The sequence below is a fragment of the Corella eumyota genome, chromosome 1 (genome assembly GCF_963082875.1).
Source record: "Corella eumyota chromosome 1, kaCorEumy4.1, whole genome shotgun sequence".
Lineage (NCBI taxonomy): Eukaryota > Metazoa > Chordata > Ascidiacea > Phlebobranchia > Corellidae > Corella > Corella eumyota.
Genome location: NC_137490.1, coordinates 7117079 through 7129928, shown reverse-complemented (window position 1 = coordinate 7129928; position 12850 = coordinate 7117079). Strand labels below are relative to the sequence as shown.

General features: G+C 28.3%; 1 protein-coding gene across 1 annotated transcript; it reads left to right on the top strand.

The window, feature by feature from the left end:
• The first annotated feature begins 456 nt into the window (after nucleotides 1-456).
• Nucleotides 457-12334, top strand: LOC145741426 (putative ATP-dependent RNA helicase DDX46). Its single transcript, XM_082559054.1, has 29 exons — nucleotides 457-565; nucleotides 855-982; nucleotides 1070-1150; nucleotides 1320-1405; nucleotides 2206-2275; nucleotides 2353-2421; nucleotides 2640-2687; nucleotides 2883-2951; nucleotides 3076-3196; nucleotides 3287-3461; nucleotides 3545-3648; nucleotides 3836-3958; nucleotides 4579-4719; nucleotides 5013-5164; nucleotides 5568-5743; nucleotides 6056-6177; nucleotides 6557-6635; nucleotides 7278-7360; nucleotides 7503-7667; nucleotides 8195-8357; nucleotides 8650-8843; nucleotides 9311-9448; nucleotides 10032-10181; nucleotides 10531-10710; nucleotides 10955-11083; nucleotides 11205-11294; nucleotides 11645-11789; nucleotides 11896-11969; nucleotides 12053-12334. Exons 1-29 carry the CDS (start codon nucleotides 533-535, stop codon nucleotides 12098-12100), a joined length of 3336 nt encoding a protein of 1111 aa, XP_082415180.1. The 5' UTR covers nucleotides 457-532; the 3' UTR covers nucleotides 12101-12334.
• Nucleotides 12335-12850: the final 516 nt, after the last annotated feature.

Sequence of the window (12850 nt, the reverse complement as noted above, 5' to 3'; positions counted from 1 at the left end):
AAGATTGTAAATTTTTAATAAGATAAGAAGGTATAAATACTTGACACAATTTAGGTAACCTGTATAGAATTTAAAAAAAGCATCTATATTTTAGAATGGTTGAGACATTGAGAATTACATAAGGTTTATATTTCTATTTATACTTCCAATTCGATTATTAAAATAGACTTTGACAATTTTTTTAGGCAATCTTTTCTAAAACTTGTATTCTCTAGAACAAAGTTATGAAAGTCATGAGTATGCTAAGGATGTAAAGGTGGCTTTTTAACGTTGAGGATATAAAATAAAAAAGTATATATGTAATATTTGCGTAAAAATTAAAAAAAAACTTATATTAGTTGATTATAAATTTTTTATATTAAAAATTAAAAATATTTTAAAAGAAGACTTTTGAACGCCTTGGGTACATTTTTTTAAGTGGGGCACATTTAGGTCTAAATCTCTACTCTTGCTGTTGCTGTTGATGTTTGTTGCTGCACGTTTTTTTTACGTAAAAATATTTATCATCTAAAAAAACTCGAAACGTTCAAGTATGAATGACGAAACAACCACAAAAGAAGTCCAGGTTAGTTATTTTTTTGTTAAATAATGGTTGTCTATCTCAAAACGTTCGAAAACGGTTTAATATTTATATTTCCCTGCTCTTGTTGGTTGAATCTTTGTAAGTTGTAATCTTTTGACTCCCGCCCCGGTAAAAGGCTAGGGGAAAAATAAATAAATTTTTATAAATATTCGCTTAATAGAATTTCTACTCTATTATGTTTTGTGGATATTGATATGGTCAGGCAGTAAGACTAACCCTTTTACCTTTCTTGACTTATTTAAAGCAACTTGTTAATATCTTAACGTTTAAGGAAACTAAAAATATTACTGAGGTTGAGAAAAAAGAAAGTAAATCTGACTTAAAATCAAGTCGTAAAAGACGAAGATCTCGAAGCAGAAAGAGGTCAAGATCAAGACACAAATCTCCTAAAAGAAGAAGGTAAGTTAACAATTTGTTAATTTTTGAGGGTAATAAAATATTAACTGATTAATAAAAATTTTAAAACATTTTTGTTTTTATTAATAGAAGCCCGTCGAGTCGTCATAGAAGAAGATCTCGGGAGAGAGGTCACAGAAGGTCAAGGTCAACAGAGAGAAGAAGAAAAAGGTAATTTTTTTTTAATTTTAGTTGTTTTATAGGATATATATAAAAAAAATTTATCATTTTTTTAGTTTCCTTTAAAATATATATAAGGTATATATGTTATGGCTTTTTAACATTCATACACTTTGTTAAGTTAATCGAAGTTAATTATGCTTTTTATTATTAATTTAAGATCAAGAGAAAGAAAAACCAAATCGTCTAAGAGTGATAGGAAGAGAGATGAAAGTAGCTCTTCTAGTGGAGATTCATCTGATGAAGGTTAAAAAATATGTTCATGATGTTTAGGTGTTGTTACATAGATTTTACATTTTGTTTTGTTGCCTAGAATTGTCTTTTTCAGTTGTTTCATTGCTTTTATACAATTTAACATTGGTGTTGTGCAAGGCATTAGATCTTGAGTTTAATTCCCACTACTACAATATCATAGTCCCCTTAAGTAAGCTCCTGTAAATAGTATCAATTTCAGCTGGGGTAGGAAAAATAACTTCAGACTAAGGCTGTAAAGCATTTGTTACAAAATGTGTGTATTTTTGTTCGGGTGATTGAATAACTAATTTAATTTTAAACATGTGTTAAACTGTGAGGCTACATGTTACATATTGCATTTTAAGTGTAATGTGTATTAACTAGTCTCACATCTCCTAGTGGCTGCCACTGCAGCAAATATGACCTTCCTTATATAAGCACAAGTATACAGAATAACCGGCAGCGTGGTGTAGTGGTAAGAACACTTGCTACACCACACATGGGGTCGTGGGTTCAATCCCCACTGATCACATGCTGTAGTGTCCTTGAGTAAGGCGCTATAAACAGTATGAACTCCTGCTGAGCCAGCACTTAATCAGCAGCATAATTACTGGGCAATTATAATCTATAATATCCCAAACTGCCACAGGCAACTCGAGACTGGGTCGGAGTAACTGATGTTACTCTATGTTTAAGTCGCGCATTCGACTTTCCCACATCGAGGATAAAGATATATACAAAAAAAATAAATAAATAAATAAATGTTCTGCTAACCCTGAAAATATTAAATGTAGCTGTTTTTGTTAACATAGATGTAAAAGTTGAAGTTAAAAAGACAACTGAAACAACGAATGGAAATGGAGTTGCTGAAATCGATTCAAAGTAAAGTTTTTACTTTTTCGTATTTTCTTGATTTAGACATTTTTTTGTTCAACTTAAAAATTGTTTTTGTAAAACAGGAAGGAAGATCAGGCTGTTAAAGTTGAGGAGGATAAGAAGAAGAGCAAAGATGCTAAAAGTGAAAAAAGGTGTGATTTAAATAAATAACTTTTTAAAGTTGAGAAAAATTCAATCAATTACCGTATACATTCAAAAAACATACTTTAACCTAGGTTATAATTAAATTTATGTATATTTTTGTTGTTTAAAAGAGAATTTAATAATTTAAAGTGTTAAGTGTTTAACATATATTAAGTATTAGCAAACTTATCTATATGGTGGGTTTATGGTTTGTATATTTTTACAGTAGAACAAGAAAAAGATCTAGATCTCGATCACCTCATCGTAGACACAGGTATTAAACAGAAATAAATATTCAAGCATATTTATTTTACTAAAATCAAAATTTCAAAATACAAAGGGCCACCTATGATATATTTAAAAAAAAATTAGTAATTGATTAAACATAATTATAATATATTGTGCTATGCTATGTTATAAAAATGCTATATTAAAAAATCATAATATAAAAAAATCAAAAAAATTTTAGGTCACGGCGATCTAGGTCAAGAGAAAGAAGAAGAGATAGAAGTAGAAGATCACGATCTCATGGTAGAAGGTTGGTTTTAATACTTCTCTTCTCTTTGGTTTAAAATTTTTAAGGTGTTCTTATTTGTGTTTGATTCTAAGAAAATATATTAATACATAAATCTGTATTTTAAAAAATAATTTTTTTAATATAGATCTCGTTCTCGAAAAAGATCAAAATCACGAGATCGAAAGAGGGAGACTGAAGCAAAATCAACATCAGAAAAAGATTTGGAACAACGAAAAACATCGTCTAAGTTTAGTGATGTTAATCCTGTAAGTTTATTAAATAAAAAACTGAAATTTGTTATTTAAATTTTTTTATTTAAATTTGTTATTTTTAATTACTTTTTTATTTTTTAACAGCTCTCCAAAGATTTTGAACAAGCAAAACTTGAGGATGAAATGAAAAAGCGAAGAGAGAGAGTTGAGAAGTGGAGGACTGAGCAGAAAGATGGGGACAAGGAAGCAGAAGAGGAGGAAAGTAAAATGAACGACTCAAAGTTTTGGTCACTAGAGGATGATGAAGATGATGACGAAAGTAAATAAAAAAAATATATATATTTTAATTTTAAAATTACTTTCCTATTTTTTTATTTTTAATGTTTTATTGCCTCTTTAAAGATGTTGAAAAAGTTGAAGGAGGGGAAAATGAAGAAGATGAAATTGATCCTCTTGATGCTTTTATGATGGAGTTAAACAAAGATGATAAGCCAGAATCTAATAATGTAAAATTTTTACCTTTTGTAGGCTACATTAAAAATTTTCTTGATATCTTTTTTTGCTTAATTTATTTTTTAACAACTTATTTTGTTATTTAAGCATAAGTATTTTTCAGATAAAATTGTTTTTTTATTATTTTTTGTTGTTTTTCATTTCTTTGTTTAACTCTATATTTATTCATGTTGTTCAAAGGAAAATAACAAAGATGGTGATAGCAAGGGCCCTAAAGTGAGCCAAGTAATTGGAGTCGCAAACAAATCAAAAGCTTTAAAGAAAAAGGGAGAATTAATGGAAGAAAACATGGATGCAATGGAGGTTTGATATTTTTATAATAGTATTTTAAATTAAATTTCATAGTTTTTATAGCTGCATCTAAATTATTTATTCTGCTAGTATGTTCTATAATTGAGCCGGCAGCGTGGTGTAGTGGTAAGAACCACGCATGAGGTCGTGGGTTCAATCCCCACTGCTTTCATGCTGTACCGCCATTGAGTAAAGCGCTATAAACGGTATAAACTCCTGCTGAGCCAGCACTTAATCAGCAGCATAATTATCGGGCAATTATAGTCTAATATCCCAAACTGCCACAGGCAACTCAAGACTGGGTCGGAGTAACTGATGTTACTCTATGTTTAAGTTGCACATTCGACTTTCCCACATCGAGGATGAAGATATATACAAAAAAACATAATAATTCTTCATGTTAGTGTTTTAGACTTAGATAAATAGAACAGTTAGTTTTTCAAATAATTCCGTGTAACCTTTGGATAAGTGTATTATACATCTTAATAGTTGTTTATTCAATGAAGGTATTTATTAATCATTATACTAAAAACTGCTGTTAGATCAACCTTTATTTTTTTTTTTTAAAAATGTTTTTAGTTAACAATTAAAAAAGTTACAATAAATAAATTTTTTTTAAATTTTTCGTTTAGTATTCTTCAGAGGAAGAGGAAGAAAGTTTGGATTCAGCTTTCAGTAAATTTCGAACAAAACAACAACCCAAGAAACTTGAGGCAACTGTTGACCATTCAAAAATTGAATACGAAACTTTCAGGAAAAATTTCTATGTTGAGGTAAATGCCTTAAGTCACTTGCACTTTTTTATTTGAAATAATTTTTACTATAGCAATTTTTATACTAGTTAAACATCTGCCGAATAGAAATATGCCTGTGCACCACAAACAGCAGTTTTTTTTTATTTTGGGAGGCTTTAAATTAAACTTAAATGTATATTATGATATTATTCATTAAGCCTAATTTAATATGGATTTATATATTATTTTATAGTTAAGTTTTGAGATAAAAGATCTCGTTTAAAATACTTAACAATATATGGTAAACTTTATAAAACTCGATTTATATTTAGGTGCCTGAGTTGGCATCCTTGACAACTGAAGAAGTAGAAACTATGAGATACAACATGGAAAACATTAAAATCAGGGGTAAAAATTGCCCAAAACCAATTCAATCTTGGGTACAAGCTGGTGTCTCTTATAAAATGTTATCCTCTTTAAAAAAGTAAGTAGGCCTAATACTTCTTTGTTTAACACTACTTCAATAAATTAATTGTAAGCATATTTCAGACTATAAAATGGTAGCATTTTTTTACTTATATAAATTTGAATAAAAACTGGATTATTGTAATATTTTTTGTAAATAAATACTTGTTGTCAAACTGAGTACAAAATATTAATTTTTTTTAAGTTCAAAAAGTATATCAAAGTTGCATGCCCAGCGACATGGTGTGGTGGTTAGTAAGCTTGGCTTGACAACATAAGGTCATGTGTTTAATTACCACTGCATTCATGTTATAGAGCAATTAAGTAAAGCACTATAAAATGGTGTATCTTGTATTTTAATCATAAAAATGTATTTAGTTTAAATAAAAATCAAACCAATATATATTATTTTTATTTCTCAGGGCAAAATATGAGAAACCGACCATCATTCAAGCCCAAGCAATTCCAGCTATAATGGCTGGTAATGATGTGATTGGGATTGCTAAAACAGGAAGTGGTAAAACTGTGGCTTTCCTACTACCAATGTTCAGACAGATTATGGACCAACGACCACTGGAAAATACGGAAGGACCAATTGGTATTTATGTTTTTGTAAAGTAAAAACAATATTTCTGTGTTTTGTAAGTTTATATTAACAATTTAACATACTATATATAATTGTAAGACGACTATAAAGTAAATTTACAGAAATCAAAGGGCATTTCAAAAAAAATAAGTTAGATAAGTGGGACTTTAATAAAAAATATCTCATTGACTGTTAAATGGTGTCTTTGTGAATGTGGTTTTCGGCCAAATGTGTATGCGCAAGATGATTTTTGGCAATATGACAGTAATTGAAACATCCATCTAAACATTTTATACAGTTAATTCTTGTTTTTTTTATTTTTAGGACTTATATTAAGCCCAACCAGAGAATTAGCTTTACAGATCACCAAGGAATGTAAAAAGTTCAGTAAAGGCCTCAAACTTCGTGTTGTTTGTGTTTATGGAGGAACTGGTATTTCTGAACAGGTTTGTAAAACTTGCTTAACTGTTACAGTTTCACTATTTTAACCTAATAAATTGGGTTGGTGACATGAATGAATGTTTTAAAAACTTGTTGAAAATTACAGTTTAGGTTTATCTATGATAGTTTAATGCCCAGACTATTGACTTAGTTTTAACTGAATAAGCCTATACCATTAAATTGGTTGTTGTTATATGGTTTTTACAACTATTTTCATTTAATAGTTTGTGCATGTACCACTAACATATTTGTTTTATGGGCAAATATAACATTTGCTGAGAAAGTCTTACTTAAATAAAACTTTTGTTAACTTAATCGTCAAAGTGGGTTAGTTGAGGGGTGGTTTTAGTGGATAACATTTTTAATTTTATTTTACTCGTTAAGATTGCTGAGTTAAAGAGAGGAGCCGAGATAATTGTTTGTACTCCAGGAAGAATGATTGACATGCTCACTGTTAATAACGGTAGTTTATTGTTCCTCACTATTTCAAATTTTATGTTTTGATTAACTTAAATTAATAAAATTATGTTTTTTTTTATTATTAAATTTTTCAGTATTTTATATTTCTATACATTTTTAGTTATTTTAAAATCCTATACTATTTTTTTTTGTTTTTTGCGTATTATAAAACACGTATCAGTAATAACATTGTAGCATAATGCAAATTTAGCACACTGAATTTTTTTTTTGTTTTTATGTATATCGGGACTGATTGGATATAATTTTTTTCAGGTCCAGCGCACAGCCACACCACCAAATATATCAAATATTTCGACATAAATTTATTTAAATTAAAAAAAAATCAGAAAAATCTTAAATTTTTCTTAAAAAAAAATGATGAAAAATTTAGTAAAAAAAGGTATAATTTAGTACTAGAGGCCCCAAACACACTACACATGCTATGTAATTTGTTTTACTTCTTTCATAGGTGTTCCTGCTCAAGAAATGTGACCATAACAGCAAATTTTTATATTTTTAGTGCGGTTTTTCAGCATCTCAAAGCCCCACTGAATACCACATATAATAATTTAAACTGTATAAAAATTTTCAAACATATTTTAATGCTTTTCTTTTTTGTTTCTGCCTTCGGGTTATTTTATTGTAGGTCGAGTTACGAATTTGCGAAGATGTACCTACCTGGTGTTGGATGAAGCTGATCGGATGTTTGACATGGGATTCGAACCCCAAGTTAGTAATTGTTTTTTTTTATTTGAATTTGTATGAATAAAACATAATAAATATCTTGGAAAATTTTTTTTTTCTTTAAATAAAAATAAAGTTTTAGATATAAATGTATTTTTTTATTAAACTTAACAATTTTTTTTTCCAGGTTATGCACATCATCAAATCCTGCCGACCTGACCGCCAGACTGTTCTATTTTCGGCCACTTTTCCTCGCCAGATGGAGGCACTGGCGAGGCGAATATTAAACAAACCAGTCGAGGTTCAGGTTGGGGGAAGAAGTGTGGTTTGTTCTGATGTGGTTCAAAAAGTGGTGAGTTTTCTGACTTTAACATTATTTTTTTCCAAAATGGTGATTTAAACAAAGTTCACTTTAAGAAATAACCTACTGCACAGGTGGCTTAAAAAGTACACAGTTTTAAAATTACGTGCACAGTTAACCTCATTTTTTTACACATAAATGTCTCTAAAGTCTTTCTTTTATGTTTCTAAGTTAAGTAACTTTAACTTGGGTTAATTGCTGCAGTTTGGTAAGTATATTGTATTGTCCTTGTCAGCGTTACATGCCGTAGACATAGTAGTTTTGAAAATGTTAGGTTTCTTTATTATTTTTTCATATATTTTACATATTTATTTTTTTTTAATTTAGTTTTTTTATTATAAAAAATATATTAAGGTTAACAAAGTTTATTTAAAATTTGATATATTTTCATGCTTTGGTAAAAAATGATTTATCAAGGTGGTTGTTGGTGTTTTATAAATGTGTTTGCAACAACACTAGTCTTGTAGCAGTACTAGTGAATATAAACCATAAATCATTATCTATATTTTATTTTTAAGATAATATTAAATGAGGAACAGAAATACCTTAAATTGCTCGAACTTCTTGGAGAATATCAGGAACAAGGTTCAGTGTTGGTGTTTGTGGACAAACAGGAACATGCTGATCATTTACTTAAGGACTTGATGGGAAGTAATTATCCTTGTATGGCTTTGCACGGAGGTATAAAAATTATTTTTAAATTTTTTTTTTTTAGTATAGTATATGCAATCTTTATTTAAAGTTTTTTTATGTTAAATTTATGTGCGTTTTAAGTAAAAAAAACTAACTGTAGTGGTACTCAAGTAAATCTTTTTTTGTGACGAAATCTTAATTATAACTACTAGAAAAATAAAAATTAACTTGATATTTCATATAAAATATTGTTAAATTAGTTTTTTTATATGTATTATGTGAAATAAATATTATTTTTTGTTTGTTCGTTTAAAAAGTTAATTGTAATTTTAAATATTAGGTATTGATCAGTATGACCGTGACTCTATCATCAACGATTTCAAAAATAAAGTCAACCCTTTGTTGATAGCAACCTCTGTTGCTGCACGTGGTTTAGATGTTAGAAGTCTGATAATGGTTGTTAATTATGGTTGTCCAAATCATTATGAGGATTATGTTCATAGATGTGGCAGGACTGGAAGGGCAGGAAATAAGGTGGAATTTTTTTTTTGGAACTTTTTTTCTTTAAGTACCTATAACATATACAAAACTAAATGAATTTAAAATGGTTTAAGGTTCAATTCGAATATTTTGTAGGTACATAGAATTTTTCTAACTATTACACGAAACCACATAGAGCTTAAATTAAACAACCTGACATCTAGATAATCTAAAAAACTATTTGTAACCCTACCTTTAACTATTAATTTAAAAAAAAAAACATGCTTTAATTATGTACAGTCTTATTTTTTAAAATTTTTGACAGTAATTTATTTTATTTATTATTGTCTAAAAAAATTTTTTAATAGGGCTTATAATATGTTTATTTATTGTAATTAAGGGTATATTATGGGGTCTGTAATGACTTTTTTTTAAATATTTAGTTTAAAACAATTGTACAAAAAAACTTTATATTTTATCCAAGATTACATATTAACCTATAATATTTTTCTGTTTTACAGGGGTGGGCATTTACTTTTATAACTGAGAATCAAGCCAGGTATTCAGGTGAAATTATTAAAGCTTTGGAGTTGAGTGGAACTAAAGTTCCTAAAAACTTGGAAGATTTGTGGAGTCAATTTAAAACTGATCAAATTGCTGTAAGTATAGAAGATTTACCTGTTAATTTGTAAATTTTTTTTAATATACCTTCAAGGGCACCTTAAAAAACGTTAGCTATCATTGATTTTATAATGTGGTCTTAAAAATAATTTAGCTAATGCTATAAATTAATTAGGGATTGTCCAATTTTGCGTTTGTTAAAGATTTTAGTTATTCTAGATGAATTAGTTTTATTAGAATTTTGATTTGCTTTAAAAAATATTTTACAAACAATAGTTTGATTAATGTCAGTATCTAATACAAAAAATCTAGCGTAAGGTTGGTATAATTGCCATTAAACCTCATTACAACTGGACCAGTCTGCTATGGGCTGCATTTTCACCCTTTTAGTCATCTTTTCAACAATAAGCCAGTTTTTAATAAACTTTTTATATTGTAACCCTTTTTTGGTGTCCTTCAGATGTCTTTAGTTTTCAAAGCATTTCAAATTTAATTTTGGTAAAGAAATTTGATTTCTGCAAATATTTATTCTGTAGTATGGTTTTTGGGTAACATTTGCATAAATATGTTGTTCAATATGCTTTATTATATAAAGATCTAACAAAAATTAATTTGTTTCAGTTGGGCAAAGCTGTCAAGTCAAATAGTGGTTTCTCAGGACGAGGTTTCAAATTCGATGAAGTTGAACACACGATGGCAAAAGAGAGAAAGCAAATTCAAAAAGCTGCTTTGGGTCTACAAGATTCTGATGACGATGAAGATGCTCAAGATGTAAGTTTTTTTACAATTTATTTTTTTATTTTTTTTAAAGTTTTTGCATATAGTAAATTCTTGCTTATGTTTTCTTCGGTCTTATTATTCTAGCTTGTTTTTAGATTTTTTTATTAGATTTACCTAAGTTTTTTTAAAATGCATTTTAAAACTCAAATATTTTTGTTTCATTAACAGTCTTTTACTTATTATAATTATTGATTTACTAACCAAATTTACTTAATGTGTTCATAACTTAATTATTGATTTACTAAATGTATTCATATATGCGTTTTATTAGGTATTGGGTGTATAAATACAATTTGTCATGAGAATTTAACAGTTATAAAACATTTTTTTTCTGTTTTAGATTGACGAAAAAATTGAGAGTATGTTCAACAGCAAAAAGTCTGTGAAAGACATTGCTGGACCTCTGGTAAATGCTGGTAGCTCAGCAGGTACAGTTGTGATCAATCAAGCGAAACTTGATGTTGCAAAGAGATTGGCTAACAAGATTAACATGCAGAAGAACTTAGGTGCTGGAGCACAGGTGGAGTGTTTTTATTAAGTTCCCTTTTCATGAATAAAAAATTTTGGTTAGGTTTACAGTTTTATTGTTTTTTAAAATTATTTTTTTTATGAATTTAAAAGATAATTTTTCCATATTTAAAAAAAGAAAATTTTGTTACTTTAATGCTTTAATTTAGTTTTTATTAAAAGAATATATCTCGTTAACCCCCAAAAAAATTAAACTAGCTTACTTTTCGAAATAACAACTGATTTTTATGTAACAGGATGTAATGCAGAAAGCTGCAACAGCTTTGATGAAAGGAGGAGTGTTTCAAGCTCCTAAGGTTTCGGCCAAAACCATCGCTGAACAAGTTGCTGAGAAAATTCACCAGAAACTAAACTACATTCCTCAGGTTAATCTAAATATAATAATTTTAGAAGGGTATGAAACAGTTGTCATTATTTTACCCTTTTACTGGTATTTAAATTTTTTTATTTTTTTGCGACATAAAAAATTATTTTTTTGTAAAACAGGAGAAACCAGAGGAGGACGAGGATGATGAGGAAGGAAAGGGAGATCTTAAGAGATACGAGGAAGAACTCGAGATTAACGACTTTCCTCAAGTAAGTTTTGTTAAATATAACTTAAGTAGGTATACTTTTTTAAATGTTACTTAATTAAGTGTCGTGCTTTCAGTTTTATCTAAGTTCTTTCTTTAATTTTACTCAACTAAGTTTTTATTCCTGAATTTTTGTTAAGTAAGTGCCCTTTTCAAATTTAATAAAAGTGTGTGTTCTTTTTTAAATTTTACTTAAATTAATGAGCTTTCTTAAATATTACTTAAACATGTGTTTTTATTTAAAATTTTAAGTAGGCTTTACTTATTTTTTACAGAAATTATATTTTTTTACTCAATTATAATTTAATATCTCTTTTCAAATTAAAAAATTTTCAAATTAAAAAAAAAATGCAGACATGTCGATGGAAAGTTACTTCAAAGGACATGTTGATTCAAATAAGTGATTACAGTGAAGCTGGTATCACCATTAGAGGGCAGTATTACCCACCTGGCAAACAACCTGGAGAGGATGACAGGAAACTTTATCTTGCAATTGAAGGTTGATTTTTTTAGGACACTTTTATGATGGATTTTGTTGTCAAGATTTTAAATTTTTTAAGACCAAATTTCTTTATGTTTAATATCTTTTTTATTTTTATTTTTAGCCGTTTCTGAGTTGGCTGTGCAAAAAGCAAAGAATGAAATTACTCGTTTAATTAAAGAAGAACTAATTAGACTGGTAAGCACCTGTTTTTTTTTCGATATTTTTTTGAAATTCAAAAAACTTGCTAAAGTCTTTAATAATAATTGCTTCTATTTCAGCAAAATTCCTATCAACCTATAAACAAGGGTCGTTATAAGGTCATGTAACTGATGACGTCATTCTTGTGATGTCACCAGAAGCGCCGACCCCTAGGGTCCTATACTACGTTATACAATAATTATAATAATTTTACTTTACAATCATTAGTTCTGAAATTTTAATACATTTTTGGTATTATTTAGCTAAAATTGTGTTTGTCTGCCTAAAAACCATTATCACACTTGTTTAAATCTGTTTTGAATATTGTTTTATATAAATAAAACAAAATATGAATGCATATTGCATTAAAACCTAGTCTTGTTAGTCTTAAACATTATTTAGACATGTAGGCGTTTATGCAATCATGGTTATATTAACGCCACAAGAGTGTTATCTGTTATGTTAAATAATTAATGACTTAAAGGAGAAAATACGTTCCTGTTCCTTAAATTGGGCATTTCATTTGTTTTTTTTGTTAAAAAAGGTAATATGGAAGTTTAGTTTTAGGGAGACATCAAACAGTGTCAAGGTAAAAGCCTGATAATGCCATTACTTTGTAGTTGACAAAGTAATGTCTAATAGGCAGACTACCCTTTTGTCTAATAAATGATGTTTTTAGCAGACATAACATGCAGAGAAAGTAAAGTGATTTGCATGCAGCTGTGTGAGTATATATAAACAATTCATTATTAATTTCTTAACTTAATACAGACTAAAAACAAACATCTAAGGAAATAGAACATTAGACTAAGCAGTATTTTATTTAATTTTAGCTACTTAGTTCTGAATATTAAGTTACTGGGGATTATTAATTAGCA